The sequence below is a fragment of the Columba livia genome, chromosome 3 (assembly GCF_036013475.1).
Source record: "Columba livia isolate bColLiv1 breed racing homer chromosome 3, bColLiv1.pat.W.v2, whole genome shotgun sequence".
NCBI classification, from domain to species: Eukaryota; Metazoa; Chordata; class Aves; order Columbiformes; family Columbidae; genus Columba; species Columba livia.
The window spans coordinates 71,560,203-71,582,702 of NC_088604.1; the positions used below are offsets into that span (position 1 = coordinate 71,560,203).

General features: G+C 37.9%; 1 protein-coding gene across 3 annotated transcripts in view; it reads right to left on the bottom strand.

Annotated features, from left to right (window-relative positions):
* The window catches only part of PRKN (parkin RBR E3 ubiquitin protein ligase), a 732,020-nt gene that overhangs the window by 258,695 nt on the left and 450,825 nt on the right, over window positions 1-22,500 (bottom strand). For all 3 annotated transcript variants that reach the window (XM_065057577.1, XM_065057579.1, XM_021295975.2), the window contains one exon: window positions 21,293-21,429. In XM_065057577.1, the coding sequence (XP_064913649.1) occupies window positions 21,293-21,429 (137 nt within the window). The remainder of the gene's footprint in view (window positions 1-21,292; window positions 21,430-22,500) is intronic.

Genomic DNA, 22,500 nt, shown 5'->3' on the forward strand with positions numbered 1-22,500 from the left:
CCATTTGCTCAATCTGGATACTTGAGTTTTAGTACCATATTTCCACTAAGAAACTCCGAATATAAAATCATATTAAAAACCCAAGAAAGTTGCAATTAATATGAAGCACACTACAAATTCTACAGACTGGCCAGACACAATTAAATTTCTGTGAAAAAAATACATTGTAAAGTAACAAGTAATCCTATTTTCAGTTTAGGTCTGATCCCACATTTATCATGTAAATACAAGTTTTAAAATTATTTCAGAGGAAATCTGAAATACATCTACCAGCCACATGCAGGAGAATGACTCGGTCCTGTCAAAGATGAAGACTACTCCTTTGAACTCATGGATGGGTTTGTTGCTTTGATCATTCAGTGAATGCTTTGCATCTGGAGACAGAAGGCCTTCTGTGATTTTTGTAAGACTCAGGGGATGGTAGGATGGGATCCAAAGGCAGGTTTGACCTCCTTCTCTGGGAGTGACCAAGTTTACTGGAGGTTTCTGCTTTCCTACCTGGCTTGTGCAGTTCCATGCTGGGAAACTTACTACCCAGTGGGTACTTCAGATTCATATAGCCCTCTATTTCATCTGCCAAATCACATGCTATTATTTTATTAATTATCTACATTGTTGGCCTGAAACACACGGGCACACAAAACCAAAATACTCTGGAATCACTTTTAACAGCACTTCTCAAAATCAATATGTCTTTCCCAATGAAGAATTCTTTCAGGACTACACATCTCATTGATGCTTCCATCCATCACTAATGTTCTTTCTCTCAGTAAGCTTGCTATTCAGAAGTGTCCTCCCATTTCATAACTAAGCTAGACATCCAAACTTCTAGCAGAGTTTTTTGCACATGAAACCCAGTTTTAGAGTATTAATAGTTTTCTAAGCATCAGCTTCATTCTGGTTTATCAGGGACTGTACTGCCATACACAACAAAATCTGTTACATCTGTATTATATTTTCTCCTAGAACTGACATTTGAGGTAACAAAAGTCCTTTCCCAGTCACCAAGGATTTTATAAGCATTATCAGTAATGTGGTTGATTGCATTATTTGCAGAGAACAGTCAGCCATTTAGAGTGAAGAAACAGACGGATGTCATGCTGGTCACTTCAGAGAGCAGCAAAGGACTATTAGAAATGGGGGTTCTAATAGAGCTATTGTGTTCCATTTCACTTCTAATAACTGTGATCTCTTCATGTCCTTCAGCAGGGTTTCCAAGATGTTAACCACTCAGAGCTTAATAGCCATATAGATTCTCACTAGCCAGCAAAATTAGATGACAGAATAATTTTCTACCAACTTTTTCATGTGCCTATGTTTATCACAAATGTAATTCCCCCAGTACCTAATGGTATTGCAGTTTTGCTTCTGTTTTTTATCTGTGCTGCATGACTCATCCAGAACATCTTTAAGTCTTGCAACACTACGCATTGTTTGATTCACCTCCCTACACACATTTTAGTATCCTTTTCACTGAAACTCCTGCTTTTATAATGTTCTCTAGAGTCTTCTAAAATGCATCTTTTTTTTTTTTTTTTTTCCCTTAAAACGTTTGTTTAATTGCCTTTTTCATTTCTTGTGAAGAATCAAGCTTACGATACTAAAGACCAACAAAACTCCTCTTGAGCTAGACTGGCAAACAAACTGTTGCTTTAAGTAAACTACATAAGTTTAAAGTAAACAAGACATATGTGAAGAAGTGTTAAACATCACATGGAGTTAGCATATCCCTAGTGTCAAAAATAATTTATTCCTTAAACGTTGTTTTAGGATGTGGGAAAAGTGTCATTAAGAAGTGATAAGACAGAAAGAAGAAAAGTGAATGGCCAAGTAGCCCAGAAGAAAAGGTGAATAAGCAGATTATGCAAAATGAGTAAATGGGCAACTATGGAGTAAAGCTAAGCAGAAGGCTTGAGAAAACAGGCATTCAGCACAGGGAAGAGAAGTCACAGCAAAACAACTTTCTGAAAGTCCCCTTCAGTTCCTCAGAGTAGAGACATTGGCTTCAACATCTCTGTAATTTTTACCCTAAAGACCAAAAGGTGGAGAAAAGGAGGCAGCTTTCCCCAGGGTGTGAAAACAATCTCCCCCACACTGTTGTGATCCTCTGAAGAGTATGGAAGAAGGAGACGTTGCCAATGTTGTGCCTTCTCCCTGCAGCCAACAGTCCCTTTTTCACTTCTGTAGCTGTTTCTACTGTGTGGAGTCCACTTCCATCTTTCCTTTATGTTTGCTTACATTTCTCTTAATCTCTATTCCCACCTTCATTCCTCTTCCTACGCCTACATTAGTTTTACATTATGCTGTATCACATTATGGTAAAAAATATGGATTTTTTAAAAAAATGGAATGATGAATGAATGAACAACAAACATGAAAAATAACTGAATATTCCACAGAAGCGAAAGAATATAAGAATGCAACACAAAGAAATGGTGAAAAACAGAGGCAGAAATTCCCACCACAACCAATCCACTTGCAAAGTATGCATGCTTCATGTTATGAAATTAAATGTTTATAGTTGTTTAATAGTCAGCAGTCCAATTGTTATACCATAAAGTATCATATCCAAATGGCTTCATTTAGAGTTGCAGACAAGTATCTAGAAGGAAAATCTGACTCGAGTAAATTAAGTAGCCAAAGCAGTATGGTAATTTCTGACATTTCTTAACTTCTAACCTGAAAGTTAAACCTTTCTATAAACCTATGTGCATGTGTGTGTGGATAAAAATATATATTGTGTTTGTTTGGATATATATGCATACTAGTCACTCACACTTACAAATATTTATGTTTACATAAAATGCATAACAGGAGTTTGTAATGGATAAAATAAACAGTGGCAAAACCATGAGAGAGCTATGCAAGTCATCCTAACTGAGCAATATTAAGCCATAAACCCCCATCATTCATCCAGTATTCTATACATATTTTACAAATGCATTCCTATAAAAATGCTAAAAAGAGTTTTATAAATTTTATTAGGATTATTTTTCATATCCATCTGCTTGTAAAAGCAGGCTCCCTTAGTACTAAGGTTCCAACTGTAGAGGGCCCTGAGGGAGAGGAATAGTATAATTTTTTTAAAAACCTCTCAGATTATGCAAAGTAGAGTTTCAACATATAAAAAGTGTCATAATCTTAAAGTCTGCTGTGAGCTAAAAGCATGTGCCAATGGAAATCAAGGGTTCTTCCCTAAGAGCATGAAGTTTCCAACTTTACTCCTTAGATTTGCAAGATATCTCTAATCAGCACAGCTCTAACACTGAACTGCGCCCAGACCAGCTCTTCAACTAATCCAACTTTTAGCAGTATTTGTGCACACCCTAAGAAGACAAACACATGAAAAAGAAACAATGTTTCTCTTCCAAGCTGTACTAAAATCTGTGCAATTTGGTATTCCTCAGAGCTCCGGAATTGTAAAGGCACTCCATTCAATCCTAGTGGGCAAGGGTGGGATAGTTGATTAAAGTGGCTGTAACCGCACATAACCACACAGTTTATAAACGATCACATGAATACCTAATGCATGTGGCTTTCTACAATGTGACACACGAATAAAATAAGTGACCTTTTCAGAAGTCTCACTGGCCGAGCGGGCACACGTGGGGAACTGCAAGGAGCGGTAATTGGGAGAGGCCGTGCAGGAAGCTGCCAGCACAGCTGGAGTTTACAGTTGTCCTTTGACATATGTAACAAAATGTAAACAAAAGTTAGAGTTTTCGTCTACACACATGGAAAAGGAAACACGTAGTAAATTGGCAGTAAATTTTTCAACTATGGCTTCAACGAAATGAGCTAAGACAGCCAGAGAAGGACAGTTTCTGAGGGTGATTATCTAAAGAAGCCTGGAAGATCTTATTTCTCCATGGGCAAGAGAACAACTCTTCTAAGCCTAATAGGCAAAGGGATATATTTGCATTGCAAAGTTACATTTCTCTAGCCACTTAGAAAGAATAGAGAAGGACTTTTAAAATAAAGGGAAAGCCTCACGTAAGAGAATTTAAGAACCTACAAAATGTGCTTAAGAGAATTGTCTTTCAAAAATAAGTTTAAAGACAGATAACTAAAGTAATAATCCTTTCTTAAAAGCAGTCACTTTGATTGTAATAATATTTTGTTTTCAGCTATAACTTTATTATAATATAGAGATATTCAATAGATGGTAGGGTGACTAGATTTGAACTACAGCATAAAGCAATTCACTAGTGAATTGAAACAATCAGGAAAATTGATTGATTTATAGCAAAAGAATGGTCAGAGCTAGATTTAGCCAATCTAATTAAATTTAGCTGATAAATGTAGATAATGTATGTACTTTGATGTAAAATGTAATGTAGAGCTAAATAAAGATGTACTTGTGCATTCAAATTGCATTATCTTCCCAAAATAAATTTTTTATCATGATGACATTAGATGACATAAAGCGAAAGCAACATAAAGATATGTATACTTATCTGTACACATATGAAACTTGATAAACAGGGATTGGAAATGTAACTAGAGTAACCTTAGCCTTTTTAGTTCATTTTATAAAATACTCAAAGGAGCAGAATAGCAAGATGAATCAGGACTACTTTTTGCAGATGCAAATCATTACATTCTGCTAAGGGTCTGTTCCAACTGAAGTGATTCTATGATTCACGCAAGTTTCTGAGTGTAAGTCTATGTCTATATGCTGCCAAATCAGTAGTTTGTAAGTAGGTGGCTGAAGCAAGCCAAGATTTCAGTGCTATCTCTTTCAGATTTTTCTGGTGCATTAGTACACACTTTTTGGCTGCAAAAAATAACATACTGTATGTGTCATATTGTTAGTAGTATGCCTTAATTTCAGATGTAAAACTGCCTCTCAAAATAGAGCAAAGAGTGAATCAAAAAAGAATATCATCATGCCAGAACTGTGAGAAACTAGAAAAGACAGAGGACCATATTTTCAGGTTCCCTGGATATATCACAACATATGGACTAGAGAACATTTTATATTTACAACTTCCCCAAAATAAACAATTGCCATTCATAAGAAGACTCTTGTGCACTTCTGAATTCTGAGGATTAGAGTTTCATCTCATTTTGTCTCTATTGTTGGCATAAATCCACATTTTCCAAAAGTACCTAAGAAAAGACATTTAATTTATCTAAGAAATAGTCTTTGTATTCTGTTCTCTATTTAAATGGCCAGGAAGTTCACTACATAAACATGGGCCCACCAAATTTTCAGATTTGGAAGTGTTGTGTTACTGGGCTGAAATAATTATAAAGAATTTCAGTGTTACAATTAAAACCAAAGACTTTTCAATTTCTAGATTGGAATGGCTACCCTTTTAAACTTTAGGGGACAAGGATTTTAAAACATGGATAATTTTAGCTTAAATTCTTAGACACCATGATCCAGGACTATAAAAGTTTCTAGTAAAAAGCAGCTGTGACTCTCAATTGCAACTAAATTTTGCTTTTAAATATTTAGCCTATAAGATATTATGAATTACCTAGTACCTTTTATTTACCAAAACTAAAGCAGTAATCATCTTCGAGAAAACATCTTGGTCACACATCAGTCCTGATTCCTGACATACCAGAAGTGTGAGTACAAATTTCCTTATGTTGCATGTAATATCACTTTAATTATCTTACTTTCCTGTCAGTCTGTACAAACTGATTATCAACAGCTTTTGGCTGCTTTGCAAGAGACAGAGAAAGTGACCATAACAGCCACACAGCCACACAGCATCCACAGGAGGATCCCGCCAGAATTAGAAAACTGTCCCAGTGCAAGCTGAGCAGGGGCTGCCCTGAATTTTGTGGTGACAGTCTGTTGAAAAACATCCCTTATGCAATTTGTAAGGTATCTGGCGAACAAACCCATCATAGAGCTGGCCCACGCTAGAGAAATACTGTTCTCTTCTCAAATTTAATAATATAGATTTTTTTTTTTTTTACCTTAGTAATCTGGATTTTATATGTCCCACATTTAAATGTCAAATCCAGTACAGAACACCACTTAACTGGGACTTAGAATTAAAAGCAGTGGAACAAAGGAGGAAAAATGCCTTCATGAGCGTCATCTAGTACGTGAAGTACACTACTATTATCTCTGAGTATTTGGATAGTACTACAATGCATGATGAGTATAAATTACTTTTGAGTACAATGTGTTTTGAATACAATGTATTTCTGAGGTTAGGATGTATTCTCAAATATGCTGTAGAAATGGAGAAAAATATGTTTATTTAGCAATAATAAAGCAGTTCAGTCCATCCTGATGACACCAATGCTATCTAGCTATGAGTTTGATGCATGAAAATTCCTCTGTCCAGGAAATTATGCAAGTCCACACATAAACATAAGCCTTTGAGTACCAACCAACTGGGTTAAGCATGTGCTGCTAATTATTCATGTTCCTGTGCACTGCAGACAAGCACTATTCCTTCCTTTGCTGAAGGACTGAAACTAAGCAGCAGCATACCCAGAATTTTCTGAAAAGAGGGAAACAAAGGAGTGAGTTACAGGTTACTTGCAATAAGGGCAAGGAGTAAAAGGTGGGGGAGTCATAGGTTACCCTAGGATGAAACAGTAATGGGGACAGAATAACATAAGAAATCTTTGTTAGAATTTCTTCCTTTTATTTACTGTGGATGTCAGCCAACTGAGCACAAGAGATTAGTTGCTTTAGGGGCAGCATTTATTACAGGCATAATATGACTGTTTTCTCCTAAGCTTTTGGATGTTGCTTCTGTGATGGGAAAAGAATTTCATGTAACATGCCCATAAATCCAGATGCAGTCAGGAGGAGATATGGAGGCTATAACTAGTTTTCCAAATCAACTCATTAGGATTCTTTTCTTGAACAAAATTCCACATTTGTTTTGATAAGGTAGATATTCTAAATGCCAATAATATTTTGCATTTTTAGAAGTAAACCTTAATCTAATTTGTAAGAAAATGCCATGTCAAGAAATTGAGTCTTGACATGATTTTTCTTGACTAGATTTATTATTATGAAAATTCTACTTTTCACCAAATGGCATAAATATACCACTTGTCAATACTTGTGCCGTAAGATATTTTCTGACAAAAATTATTTGTAGCTTTTTTCAAAAATAAAAACTAGTTTCTCAGGTGGACTCCTGTAGCACTTAAAATACACAGCAAACTTGGAGTCACACCAAGTAAATTCAGAATAGCTGTCATGACAGTCCATGGAAACTAGTTAGAAATTCTTGAATAAAGGAAAAACCCCAGAGTGAAAAAAAAAAAATCAAACCACAAATTGAGAGAGGGAAGAATATATACTAGTATAATAAATAATTCCCAATGGAATGACAGATACACTGTAAAATATTACTTATTTTAATTCTGACAGATTTATCTCAGACATTCAGTTCTCTTGCTGGTAACTAATTATGGTCAAAGTATGCAATTCATTATTCATACTATTGTAAGACAGAACTGTCACTTACAATGCAAAGACACTATGCAGTTTCTGACCTTAACTGTGTTCTGGCTTTTAGTAACTGCTGACTAGAGTTCGTCTGATTCATTAGTGGTCTCAAAGCTCCCTATTCAGATGTTGTGACATCTACAAATACAGCTGATGGAACTACACTGCTCATTTTCCCATTCCAAACAGCAGACAGCTATTTTAAAGCAGAAGAAAGTTTGATGCCTTTATAGAAATACTGGAGCACTGGATAGAAAACTAGACAAACCACTGCATTTGCTAATAACGTATTTTTGTGTTCTCTTGGTTTGGTATTTTGGGGTGTGTGGAGTGCTTTTTCTAAAATTCTGACATTCTCAAGCAGAACAGGTCTGTATGGAAATTCATAAAATTCACACTACTCACCTCAGGGGCTAGAATGACTTTCTTCACAAATAAATAATTAGGCAGATTTGCAAAATACACATTATTTTCCCAAGTGACTGGAACGGCTCCAAGCGATTAAATACATAATTAGGTAGTTTTTCTAAAATGCTCATTATTTACCTGAGAGTCTCATCACGGACTCTCTGGTAAATACCATCTCCCTGCTAGCAGTTATTACCAAAAACGCCTCCATAATTTCCAGCCTTCCTCCAGCAGTGATATAAACGGAGGATATTACCTGGGGCAATGGATCATGAAAAACAAAATCTGACTGTGCCAGGCAGCCTATTTAACTGACAAGCTGAGCTTCCTTTGCACCTGGCATTGCACTCTTTCATAATGGAAACACAATAGAAAGCAAACAAAAGGACTTTTCTTGGTACTATAGTTTGTGTTTTAACTGGCCAGAAACCTGCTGAAGGCTGTGCCTATGTGTGCTCTTGTCCATGGACGGATATGGAAGAAAAGACAGAGAAATGAATCCCAAACTCTTATTCACTCTTATTCTCTTATTCACTGTTTTTTCTGCCTGGTCAGGATAATGAAAGAAACATCACGTGTTAGTGACAGAACAAATCAGCAAGCCCTCCAGCCCCACACTCCATCTGACACAGCATTCGCTTTCCCATGCATCTGTCTTCAACCAAGTTATCATAGGGCACCAGCCTTAATCTGCAAATCCTCCCGTTGCCTCTCTCTGGGGGACACACAGTCCCAGCGTCATGTGTGTAACAAGTGAATGTGAATATTCCTGCTCACGATTCACTGGTTGGTGTCTAGGCTGAGCATAGAGAGACAGAAAAGAAAAAGGTCAGGCATTAAGACCAAGTCGGCTCACCTGCGCAGCCAAGGGACAAAACCAAATGCCCATTTCCTAGTGATCGTAGACAATAAAACTGACCCTCAGAAGTGACCCCGTTACATTGGTCCACCTCCAGAGTCAATTTTTCTTACACCTTTATCTGCCCAGAGGCCTCACTGCTTTGTGGTCCTTACAGAAGAGATCAGCAGTGACTGGAATCTCAATTAGACAACAGAGGGCAGGAGGAGACAGCAAAGCATGACAAGGTGAGGGAGAGAAAAAAAAAATGAAAGGAGAAATGAAGAGCAAGAGTAAAAGAGATGGAAAAAAATCAGAGAGTGACCCAGTAACATTTGGGGAGCAGCAAATAAGGCAACAAAGATGGGTCAACAACAAAGAGAATGGCAGCGAAGGACAGACCAGAAAACATCTTGCTTCTCAGAAAGAAGAAAAAAAGGAAAAAGTAAAAGAAATTGTGAAAAGAAATAATGTAGAACCAGGATATGGTTATTCTCGCGGCAGGGGTTCAGGGAGAGAAAGAAAGACATCAGAACAACTAAGCAGGTGACTTTTACTGTGCATACCTTCCTCACATCCAGAAAGATGTTTGTCTGTTCTTTAACACCTTCAACTAAGCTGTTCATGTTTTACACATATATAAAATGAATTCACAGTCACAACAAATACCTTAAACAGGGGTGGGAATTTCTTCGGAATTCTAATTTGATGTTTACACAATAAAATTCTGCCTTGGATGTTTTTGCCATTTCAGTGAAAGCCGTAAGTGTAAACATGTTTTTGAAGCATTGGTGAGTGTCTCGTGCAGGGTGAGCCACAAAGCTGCAGGTGGAGTAGCTGAGATGTGCACCACATGGTGACAACTGCACACTTTGCCAGATCATTGCTTTTATAGCAAGTGCCTCAATTTTTATGAGGTTTAAAAAGAGACATCTAGGGCAAAGGGGAACAGAGAAGATTAGAAAACAGGTACTGACAGGCAGCTGGTGGGTGCATCTGCAAGCACACTAGGATGCTACTAGATGCTCTCAGTTTCAAATATAATTGTTCCCATAACTTTCTGACCTCTGTTACAAATAAATAGATTATAGGATGCATCAAGGTGTTTCAGTCTATACCTGATTACGCACATAATGCGTAACATCCCACATGTTATGTATTCTTATGAATGTTGCTGTATTACAGTTTATTATCATATTTACTGTTGAAATTTATCCACGAGCATTTGGAGTAAGCAAAGTATGCAAAAATATCAACAGGGGATGTTTGAATACTGCTCAAACTAAAACTGTTAGAGAAGGATGCAGCTGGCAAGGGTCTGACAAATGTCACTTCCATAAGCATGTCAGTAACGAGAAAGTCTTATAATAAAAGAGCCTCCCTCACCCTCATTTTCAAGCCATTTAAACAATGTGTAAGCAAAAGATAAGTTCTACTATCATCCTCCACTAACTGTATTTCTTTTGCCTTTTATCCTCTACCTTGGCTATAAATCTTGTTGAATGGTATACTAGGAAAGTTCCTTTTTAGGTGTCTCTAATTCTCCCCAGCCATGCTATTCACCTAAACTCTGCACATTGCAATGTTAGTGTCCTTACACATATTTAAAGGTCAAAACATACAATATTGCAGTAAATATAGGGATTTTAAATTGTTCTGACAGATTCTATTGTCCTGTTACTTTCATTGAAATAACGAGGCTACACTGCTTTTAAAACTGGAAAATGAAACATAAACATTTCTAAACTAGCCCAAACTAGTTGATCAGGCAGCAAAGTAAAACAAGCTAACTGTAAGTCTCTGAATAATTCCCTTACAAGACCTTATTAAGACTCACCATCTGCTTAAACACATGTATTTTTATCTTAAAGGATCTAGACTTATTTTCAAATAAGAGTACTCTGTTATCACAGGGTTGGCAAATCTGTATCAGCAATAGCTTGACCGTTTAGTGTCGTCTGAAGGGAAGTTATAGCCAGGTGGGGATTGGTCTCTTCTCCCAGGCAGTTAGCAATAGGACAAGGGGGCATGGGCTTAAACTCTATCAGGGGAAATTTAGGCTGGATATTAGAAAGAAATTCTTTACAGAGAGAGTGATCAGGCATTGGAATGGCCTGCCCAGGGAGGTGGTGGACTCGCCGTCCCTAGAGGTTTTTAAACTGAGATTGGACATGGCACTTAGTGCCATGATCTAGTAAACGGACTAGAGTTGGACCAAGGGTTGGACTCGATGATCTCTGAGGTCTCTTCCAACCTAGTCGATTCTGTGATTCTGTGATTCTGTCTAATGGAAATAGGCTGTGACCCTGCATTCCAAACTTGCTTGGAGCATTATCTCTTCCCAGGATCCTCTCTTCAGTGTCATTTCTTCATCTTCTCTCTCTGTTCAATGGCAGTTCCAAACCATCCAGCAAAAAAAACCCAAACAAACCTTAAGCAGATAGATTGCAATTGCAATATCCAAGGACCAATTCTTGAAATTGTCATATGGCATCAAATTCCAAAGAAAACAGTGAAGTGGGATACTTCAGTCAATACTCAATTTATCACACCAGCTTGGAGTCTGACACAGTGCGATGTGCAGATGTTCAGATTTCATAAACCTTTTATTTTGTAGTTAGTATGAAAGGACCCTGATAAAAGCACTGCAGATTGCATCTCAGTAGCACTTCATCAGTGCAAATGACACCGTGTTACTCCATCCTTGCTTCTGATTTCTACAAAGTGCTCCAACTACAAAGAGGCAGTTTGATTTCCACACATACACAATCCTTTTCTGCATTCTTAGGGAAGGAAACAAGGCTACCAACTGACAGTAGGTGACATGATGGCTTTTGTAATGTGAACACAGATTCCCCACGGATCAGCATGAGAACACTAAGTTATTGCATACGGACCCATCACCAATCTCAGTCACCACTACAGTGGACTGTATTTGACAGATAAAGAAAGAAAATATTTCTTCTAAATCATCCATCTCATCTCCTTTCCCCCATCTTTTTATTTTCTTGAAATATATTTCTGGGAAAATAGAATTTATTGAGATGCAGTTAGAACTAGGCTACTTTTTATAACCCTCACTTGCATGTACATTGTGCAATCACTTGACACATCTGCTATATCAGGAATAAATCTGATTTAAGAGTTCTAATAAGAACTTGCATCAATAAATTATAACAGATTGGTGATTAGTAGTATTATTTATACGCAATATTTTTGTGCCCCTTATAATGCTGATGTCTGCTTCACAGGGATTAATTATTTTCATAATTTTGTCTAAGTAGTAATATAGAAAATGTCAAAAAGAAAATTAGATTTTCACTTTCCAGGCACGGAAGTTTAATTAAAGCCAACTCCTTGGTGAAGGGGAATGTCCTTAGCTGGTTCTGTGATGTGGCAGTGGCTCTACATGCCGCCATGTGGGAGACCAAGGCTCACAAAGTGACTCAGGGAATATTAATCACCAGGCTTCAGAGACTAAACACATGCTGAATGTGCCACAGTTGGTCCCAGCAGGTTATTTATGGAGTATATAAGGTAGCAGACAGTAATGATTTCATTAAAAAGCTGCTGCTTGTACAGCCCAACTCAGAGATGGCGCTATACGGAAAGGGACCCTTTTCTCAGATAAAAACTGATCCATTAGGAAATCTCTAATTATGCAGGCATGAAAGATCAGCTTCCCCTCATGCTGCTCTAAAAGTCTAAATAAACACCACAAGTACATCCCAGCTGTAAAAAATTAGCATCTTCTACAGTCCGTTGGACATTTTTAGGACAAGCACTCAGGTGTCTCCAGTCTATGGAAGAACAGTCAACATATAAACCACTGAACTACTGTAACTGAAAACTGAATTCCCAGCCTCACCAAAATGTAAGGAAAGCTGGAGGCATTATTTTCTTGTTTAACCCACCCTCCCTCTTTAGATTTTTTTTCTTTCATTCCTTAAATAGTCACGAGGACCTCTCCTTAATGCACTGCCTCTTTTGCCTCTCAGTTCCTTCCCTTCATTACTCCTCCCTATTTCCTGTATATAATTCCTTTCTTTTATTTATCTCCATTATCCATATCTTTCACCCAGAATCATCTTCATTAACATTAACTGCCCACACACTAGAATGGGAGCACTAAGCAAGGCCATTCAGAACTTCAAAGCACCATCCAGTAACAACAGAATCTAATCCTGGTTCAAAGTGAATTTTCAGCCATGAATGAACACAGAAGTTTCTCATTCAGAAGCTGATCCTTCTTTCTTAAAAATATGCTTTTCTGGGGAAGACAGACTTCAAGGAGACACAGTCAAAATCATTGTACTTGCTATAACAGCACTTACATGAGATGAATTAGAAAATAGTTTGAATTAAAAACCTATTCAAGCAGTTGAGGGTAAAGTTGCTGACTAACAAGACTCCATTACTTGATTTTATTGTTCACGCAGGTTATGATTTTTCCCAGTCAGATGGCAGCTTAAGAGTGACTTGCCAACCATACACCCACATCAAGTGACTATTATAAGATAAATCAATATGGGCAGAACCACTTTCTGTCAGAACAAATACCTTTCCAAAGACAAAGTCAGAGCTCTCACTGGCTCCAGCTGAGACAAAATTCACCTCCCCTTCAGCCAGACACTCAAATGATGAAAGATGGATACAACCCCCACAGACACTTCTGCCACTGCTTCAGTATGTCTATTTTACTGTGACCCTGGACATCTCATTTTATAGGGCAAGAAGTCTGCTTTGAAAGTCCATACCTAGTTGCTCTTAAAGCCAATTAATTTCTAAGCAACGTTTTTTCATTATCTCTTGTCCTTCATTATTTTTAACTAGAGCGAGTCTATGTGCACTGTCATCTCCATGCAATTTAAAAATTACATCTATTGCAACAGAAGAACTAGTAAGAGACAAGGGAGAAAAACACCTATGGTAAAGTATCTTGTGCTGAACTTAATTATGGCAAGTCAGATTTTTGTGAGGATCACATGGTATGATTTCCTCATAGTGGTTCCCAGAGGAGAATCCAATGCCTGTCTCAAATATACCGTGGGATCAAGCTCTGCTTGTTCTACAGATTTTGAGTCTGTTTAGATATGGAGCTGGAAATCTGCTGCAATGGAAACAGAGCACAGACTTGAGAAAAGAAACCTCAGTTGCGGCTGCTTCAACTTCAGTCAACACTGAAAAAGAAATGAAGGAGCTGTTACAACTTCTAACGAATGTCCTTTGAGCTGGCCTCATGTGCTTGTGCTAGTACAGGAACACAAAAACCCACTTGATACACTGTTGGTTCATGTTTATTTTATGCCCACAGTGAGAGAAGAACACAGAAAACTATAAAAAGTTACTCGGGAAACTTCTGCAAATTGAATTAACTCTTCAGAATAAAAATTTGTTTATATGCTTTTGGTTCCCTTCACTGTGACAGTCTGGTTGGAATAAACTTGCAATTACTTGACTGAGGTCAGGTTTGCTTCACCTGCTAGACCCGAGTATAAAGCAATCTAGCTGTATTATCCGATAAGCTTCCAACAATTTTAAAAAATAATAGGGGAAGTAGATGATCTTTTGTCAAGGAGGCTCTCTCCTCCAGGGTGCTGCACAGAGTTATGGCACTTGTTCAGTGCACATATAGTCGTGGAGAAAAAATTCATTACTCATCTTAGTGTACTGACCAAGAGTTTGTAGAAAGGAAAAGGAAGGGAAATTAGAGGAATCTACTTTTAAAACACTTTAGCGGTGAAAAAGAAGCAATACGCTTATGGGAAAAGCACTGTAATGAGAGTGACTGCACCTGGGTTCCAACACAAACTCAGCCAGTGATCTCTCGTGTAACCTCTACGTGACTTGTTGCTTTTGCTTCTCATCCCATGTTTTACCTACTTAAATGATAAGCCCAAAGGGACTGACATTGCCTCTTACTAAGAAATATATACGACTAAGTCAATGGAATATGTTCAAACTACCATAATATGAATAATAAAATAGCTGTAATAGTATGAATATGAAGAAGGAAAATAATCCCTAGTAAATAGTTATTCTGCCCATAACAGACAGGAAAAATACAGTCAGAATTAATGAGTAGGCTGAAAATCTGAATTATTCTTATATAGGAAAATGATCACAGAATCACAGAATGTTAGGGATTGGAAGGGACCTCAAAAGATCATCTAGTCCAATCCCCCGACCGGAGCAGGAACACCTAGATGAGGTTACACAGGAATGTGTCCAGGTGGGATTTGAATGGCTCCAGAGTAGGAGACTCCACAACCCCCCTGTTCCAGCCTTCTGTCACCCTCACTGAGAAGAAGTTTCTTCTCAAATTTAAGTGGAACCTCTTGTGTTTCAGTTGGAACTCATTGCCCCTTGTCCTATCATTAGTTGCCACCGAGAATAGCCTGGCTCCATCCTTGTGACACTCACCCTTTATATATTTATAAACATTAATAAGGTCACCCCTCAGTCTCCTCCAAGCTAAAGAGACCCAGCTCCCTCAGCCTTTCTTCATAAGGGAGGTGCTCCACTCCCTTCATCATCTTTGTTGCCCTGCACTGGGTTCTCTCCAGCAGTTCCCTGTCCTTCTTCAACTGAGGGGCCCAGAACTGGACACAATATTCCAGATGTGGTCTCACCAGGGCAAAGTAGAGGGGAAAGGAGAACCTCTCTCGACCTACGAACCATCCCCTGGTAATGTAAGGTGATGTAAGGTTCACTGCTCGTGAAACCGATACATGTGTATAGTAGTTTGTATAATCTGCTTTTTATGACAAACTTTTTGGAATTGACAGGAAGAAAAGGGTTTCCTTCTCTGTAATGTTCTTGACCAATGCAGTCCTTGCATTCCCTCTGCAGAAGGACTATTCAGCATCTCCTTGGGGAGAATGAAAAGAAGCAGCTTGGTGGATATAAAATCTCTCTTTAGACTAGATAGCAGCCATGGGAAATTAACAATAGAAAGAGTTCGGGAAGAGGGGGAAAAAAAGTGTATTATTGCCAAATGCCCTTTCAAAAGATGCTCATGTACCCCTTTAAGAATATGAATAGAAAACATGGTCTCATATCTGCATTTTCCCTGTCACAGGCAATGCTGGAAAAAGCAAAATACAACTAGAACTGACTCCTCAAATGCCCTGAAAACTGTAATTGCTTGTTTATTAATTCTGCAGAGTGGAAAAAGTATCTTCTAAAATGTACACTTCTGTACACTCAGATTTCATACCAATGAGAAATTACAAAAAATCTATAGTTGTCAAGAATCTAATATTCCCTACATATTAAACTTTAGGAGCACTTTGAAAAACTTCCTAAAGCTGCAAATGTGTGTGCTTTCAACCTCTTTTATTTTATTCCTCTAATAATCACTGCCATTTCCTGCATTCTCTGATTTCCTAAGTTACACCAAATATTTGTAAGTAGGGTTATTGAAGAACACAGATTTCAGAAACTGTTAAAATATCGAGGCTTCATACCACGTAAATCTTATTTCTTGTACCAACTGGTGCACTCTTCCATTTTAGGCCCCACTAAACTACACCTACGTCCTCATCACATTCTTGAGAAGGCTCTCTTCATAGATCACTGACCTTCACTTTAAAACACCTTCCACACACATGCCTCCTTAAATTTAATAGAGATTTTGTCTATAACAGAAAAGATTCAAACACTCTATTTGGAGTGATCAATTAAAATATAGGCTTTGTCCTCCCATTCACTTGCAAACTTGGCTTAGGCTACCTGTTTATTCTCCCCTTTTCCTTTTGGGTACTACGATTTTGAAAGAAGATTCAGAGATTCACCACCACATTGATATCTCCCACATGAAAAATAACAGAATGTTATTATACAAATAGTATGTAATGGGGATAAAAAATTTAATCGTAATACATATACCTCCTTAATCTTCCCCCAGAAGCTTTCTTTCAATGGAACATGGCTCCTAAGGCAATTTATTATATTTAAAGCTTTAGTTCTTTTTTATTAGCATTTCCACACACAAACTGTAATTTCACTTATTTGTTTATATATCTGTTTGGTAAAATCAGATTACTTCCAGATTCAATAGTGTTTTACAGTCATCAGAACTGTATCTTTTATCCGGATTCCTTTACAACACATCATGCATATGATTACTCGTTAGAAATAAAGTAATGCAAAGACATTTTTGCAAAGTGCCTACAGCAGTGTTAAACCTTGCCTTTCCTTGGCCTCACCGACTTTTCTTCTACGAAAGATCTGTGGAAGCTTATTTTACCCTGGGGACCAAGACCCATAATGCTGTAATGCTATTTTTAAAATGAAAGGGTGTTCATCAGAACAGTATGCGTTTAAATAGGGTACTACTTTGTATATTTGTATACAATTCCTGCTTTGAGGTAATGCTATGAGATTCTTTGTCTTGCACAGTAACTAAATAACTATAAATGATCTTTCATGCATATGCAAATCTATCCCCCTAAGCACCTTATTAATTATTTCAAAGATACTTGGAGGTCACCACTCATGGAAATTTCTATGCATGAAGCCTCATTAATACAAGACACCATACAGAGAGATGGGATAGATTTTTGTCACCATTTAACAAGGGCAGAGAAAATATAATCTGTAACGTTTAGTTTTTTATTTTAATGACCAATGAAAACCAGCCAGCTCTTATCTGTAAGTCCTTGCTCTGAGCCGATACAGCGGGTCTGAATCATGGGGCTGCTGCCACACAACTCTGAACAGCTAATCCTATCAATGCACCAGTTACCGTGCTCAGAGCTCTGGTCCTCAGCGCTGGCTGCTCTCAGCTGGAGTAGCACTGCCTGACACTAGATTAGCACCGAAGCACTAAGGAATTCACTTTGTTCCTCCAAAAATCACAGCAATGACACATTTTGTGTTGGAACAAAGGGAAGTCATGGCATTACCAAGGTGAGATACCATAGCTCGTCAGCTGAGATGATAGCCTTCTTTTGAACACATATTATCTCTGCTTAATGAGGCCATGAAACAGAAATCAAAGAAAAGCAAGAATATAACCACACAAAATACCAGAATGCAATGACAAAATGCATCTTCTGGTATACCTGTGCCAGTAAGCAAGAAATTAAACACACTTGAGAAGCACTGTTTATCTGAAGTCCCTAGACCCTTCCCGGCTCAAGTTATCACGCACATGTGATAACACTGATCTTGTCTGTCACAGTGACCCTTTGCTGTAGCATCTGCTGTTTATTTTTATTCTGTTGTGTGTGCAGTGCTTTCATCTCTAGATTGATTCAATAAAAGATATAAAAAACTTGCTATGTTGGTACATTCCCTTGATAAAAATCAGGAACAGTGAGTCAAATGTTAATGGAAACTGCAGGCTGTGTTCATTATGTTATCTCTATTTTTGAAAAACACTAGAATGAACAGAGCTAATTGGAAGTGCAAACAATTTAAATAGGCTTAATTACAAAACCAAACCCTCCTGTACAGTTCTAGCGCACTGTGTGCACATATGCCTTGAAGAAATGAGCTATTTTTTAAGTAAATCCATCCTTACATGAAAATGGAAAAGTAAAATAATTTTTACAAATTCTGAACTCAGAACATCAGTATTTTCTGTTCATGACACCATAAATACTACTTCAGCATTAGTCTGTGATGTTTAAAAATACATGTATTGATATAGACTGTTTTGATATATCTGTGCAACCTGGTCATCTACCATAGTGAAAGTTGCTGGATTCACACCTATGAAGGACTAAAATCCTTTGTAGCTGAACAATAAGAGAGAGTGGGTTGGCAACTCAGGCATTCTCTTTCTTCACAGTTAAATGCAACTCAGCCTCATGGCTTTCTAAGAGGACAAAAAATAGTCATCAGTTCCTAACTCAAATATAACCTAATTCTAGAAACAAACTAATTTCTCGCATACCAGAAAGTCAGGTTCAGGTAGCTGCAAAACGAACCAGCAAAGTTACAACAGGATTGATTAGATTCTTCATGTTGAAAGCAGTCTGACAGATAACGCTAATGAATACTTTTATTGATACAGAACTAAGAACAAAGCAAACTGATGGAGGTAGCAATCAGTTTGAGGTTTAAATGGAATATTGTTCAAAATTGCTGAATACTCAGACATTGTGACTGAGAACCTCTCCAGCACAAAACATGCCAGCACAGTATAATGTCAATACTTCTTAGAGACAATCAGGCTGTCTCAGAGTAAGCATGTTGCCTAAGACAGCACCACACACCACTGTGACCTACTAGCATAGGTCCTGAAGCAGTATTCGTCCAGTCAGTCCTCATCAGCCTACCAGAAGTGTCAATAGCCCAGCCTATGTGCTGTACTGACACAACTATAGTTCCCTTCAGCAACATGTCTAGCTCAAGAATCTTGGTACTGTGCAGCACTGCACTGCAGCACAACTAAACCATGCACTGCCCTGGCACAGGGCAGCACCTCTGCAGAAATTTTTCTGAGAAACACTCTTACTAACTGGAGAACAGAGATAAAAGTATTGCAATTGTATTATTATTATTATTATTATTATTATTATTATTATTATTATTATTATTATTATTACTACTACTCTTAGTACTACTTTTATGTATAGTATTTTGAAAACAATTTTCTGATCTGGGGAGTTCTGAAACTTTAGATTAGAAGTATTTTAGCATTTCCATATTTAGCTATTCTAACTTAAAGTTAACACTTCAAGTATAACACAGCTGAGGCTAGATTGGCAGCAATAGCTGCTTTTCTATTCCCACAGCCAAATCCTGTCTCACTCGGAACAGTACAAGTACATCAATCCTTTGTGCAGCCTTTATGGTATCCCTTTTTAGGCCAAGCCTATGTCTTCCTCACCTCTCAAACACTGAAATTGCATCCCTGAACATTTCAGCTCTCTCTTCTAGCATTTTCTCTTCAACACATCCCTACTCTGCTCCTACTGCTCAGTTCCCATAGTGTTTGACGCACAGCAGAGAGAAAAGACTGGCTTGTTACTGCCAGCCAGGGCTAAAAACTTCTGAAAACTTAGTCTCCTCTCTGAGAAAAAAAGGACAGATAAAAGTTCTGAACTGAACAACTGGAGCTGCAAGATTTGTGGAGAAATACTAATAGAAGTTTTGTAAAGCGTGACTAGCAATGGGTTTACACACACAAGAGGCAGAAGGGCCTTTACTTTAACATAACAGCCTGAACTGGAAAAAGCTCTGTGGCACTGGCCATGGTTATGAGGAGGCCCACAGGAGAGCAGAAAGAGCAGTTGCCTGCTGCACCACTGGGATACCTGATTAAGCTAAGGAGCTAACAGAACAGGGAAGGGAACTGATAAATGGGGGTGGGCAGGAAGGATGGATTAATCTTGAGTAGCTGATCAACTTGTGTGGGAGCAGAAAATGGATTAACTTTTGGAGCAGCAAGTCGGGAAGCTGAGAGTACAGACTGACCACATAGTACTACAGTAACATCAAGGTCAAGGAAAAAGCACTGGGTAGAAAGTTCCTGTTAGGTTCCTCGTGACAAGCTTTCTTACGCAACATTAAAAAGTGTTTTGTGCAGCATGACATCAGGGTGCAAATGCAGCAACAGATCAAATTGTCAGGGGGAGGGACGGAAGTAAATCGAGATCTGGCGAGATAGCACATAAACAGCGTTCTAGTAAAATGTGAACTGATGACCATTGCTAGATAGATCCTGAAGCAACTAAAAATAAATAATTTTAAATGGTTCCTACTACTATACTTTCAATATCTTCAAGGCACATCCTGACATTAAGGAAATGCTGCTATAAGGGAAGAAATTTTGTCAATTTTTCTATCATCTAGTGATTTGAAACTTATTTGTCATTTGCTCAGGTAACCAGGCAAATCTATTTTCTACGCAGCTTCTAATATGGTGGAAAATTATTCTTATACCACTATACAGTACTTGTGACAAACACATATGCACATATGCAAATTCAGTAACAGAAAAAAAAAAATCCAATATATTTATTCACAGCAAACTTTTTGAGAATTTTGCAGTGCATGCGCCCGTGTAATTGAATCAATTCTCAAACACATCTTCCAGATTCAGTGTAAGCCTCTGTTTAGTTCAGTCAAGCTTTGTTTCCTACTCAAGTGAAACAGATAATTTATCCATCTTCTCAGGGTGATCAACATTTCATGCAATGAGATGACAAGTAGTAGCAATAACTTCATCAACAGGAAGTCTACTTGAAATTCCTGTTGCAGTCCTTTTTTATTAGTACTTGAAGGCAGGCCAAGAAAGTTAGCAATTTACCTAATTTGAAAGTGGAAATGTGGATGTCAAGGTGGCTTTTTTTTTTTAAACTAGAGTGTAATGCTATCATCTGCTAGCACTTCATGATTATATAATACTAATGTGAAGAAAGTATGCATTTGCTTTTAAAAGAAAAGCCCTTTGGAATCCAGTTAATTCTCCAGTTCACATGCTCAGCAAGAATCACTTTACTATTCAAATATTTTCTCCATGAAATGAAATGACTCCTATAAAAACAATACAATTCCACAGCTATATTCAAACACAATAGGTCATAAGAAAAAATCTTGCCCTGAAATCAAAATCACATAAATTTTTAAAAAGAAAATCAGCTAAAACATACCTACACAAGGGAGGGAATAGCCAAGCTCCGGGTCATGGATGAACTGACGGTCATTCAGCATGGTCACACAGTACAAATGGAAACAGTCTAAGCAAATGACATGGCGATGCATGCACTGGAACACAAGCACAGGACTCCTGTTAAAAACAAAACAGTGAAAATTCTGAACAAGGACTGGATCAAACTTTGTTTCAATCTTCTAATTTTATAATACTTTTTCCTTACTAGTACACAAGTTCATTATGTACCTTAAGAGAGAACTTAGCCTGGCATTTTGCAGCACTTTTTAAAAGAGGAGGTTTCTAACATGAATCAGATTAAGGGAAAAGGAAATAAGTTTTTACAGAAAGTTGAAATTTTACTGAAAACTGGAACCTAAAGTAAGAAAATTCTTTAGTAACAGAAATTCTTTGTATGAGGTGACGTAGGTCATATATGGTAAAACATCAAATGGTGGTAGGTAGGATTAAATAGAAATGTGACCGGCTAGGAAAGCTTTGTGAAGACTACCTTGTGCCTTCACCCTCTCAAGGCAGCCCTTGGAACTCTACATAGAGGGCATTTCCTCAGTAATAATGAGCAAAATAATTCACCTTCTGGTCAGAGGTATGAGATTCAATTTGGGAACAAGATACCTAAACTTTAGCGGGAATTTCTCACTTAGCTTGCGGGTAGGTATTTGTATATAGCACTATTGTCAAAACACTCAGTGGAGACTGGAGCTGATCAGCCTCCAGGTACCTGCATTAGGGTGAGCTGAATCACCCACCTGGCTCCATTGTCTGCATGGAGTAAAACTCCACAGACCACTACAGGACCACACATGGGGAGACCTACATGGGGACAGCTAAATACGGGTATCCCAAGCTTGACAGGATACTTGTGGAGATGAAGAGAGAAAACACTTGAAATAAGAGAGAACAAAGAGTTTGACTCCTGGGCTGGCCTTTTGCTCAGAAACATTCCAGCAGAGACCACAGCAATGAAGGGCAGCAGCTCCCAAAATCCTGCTCAGGACCAGTACACCGGTGGTGAGAGAAAAAATGAGTAATATAGGAAATACTATATGCACGTGAAATGTGTCTTCACTGCAGGAACACAGTGATAAACCTAATGGGTTTGCTCTAAGTTAACTTCTGCTAACTCCTGACATACATACCTTAACTGTCAATTCCAAAATAATGATTGTGGCCCATCTGATAGAGTTA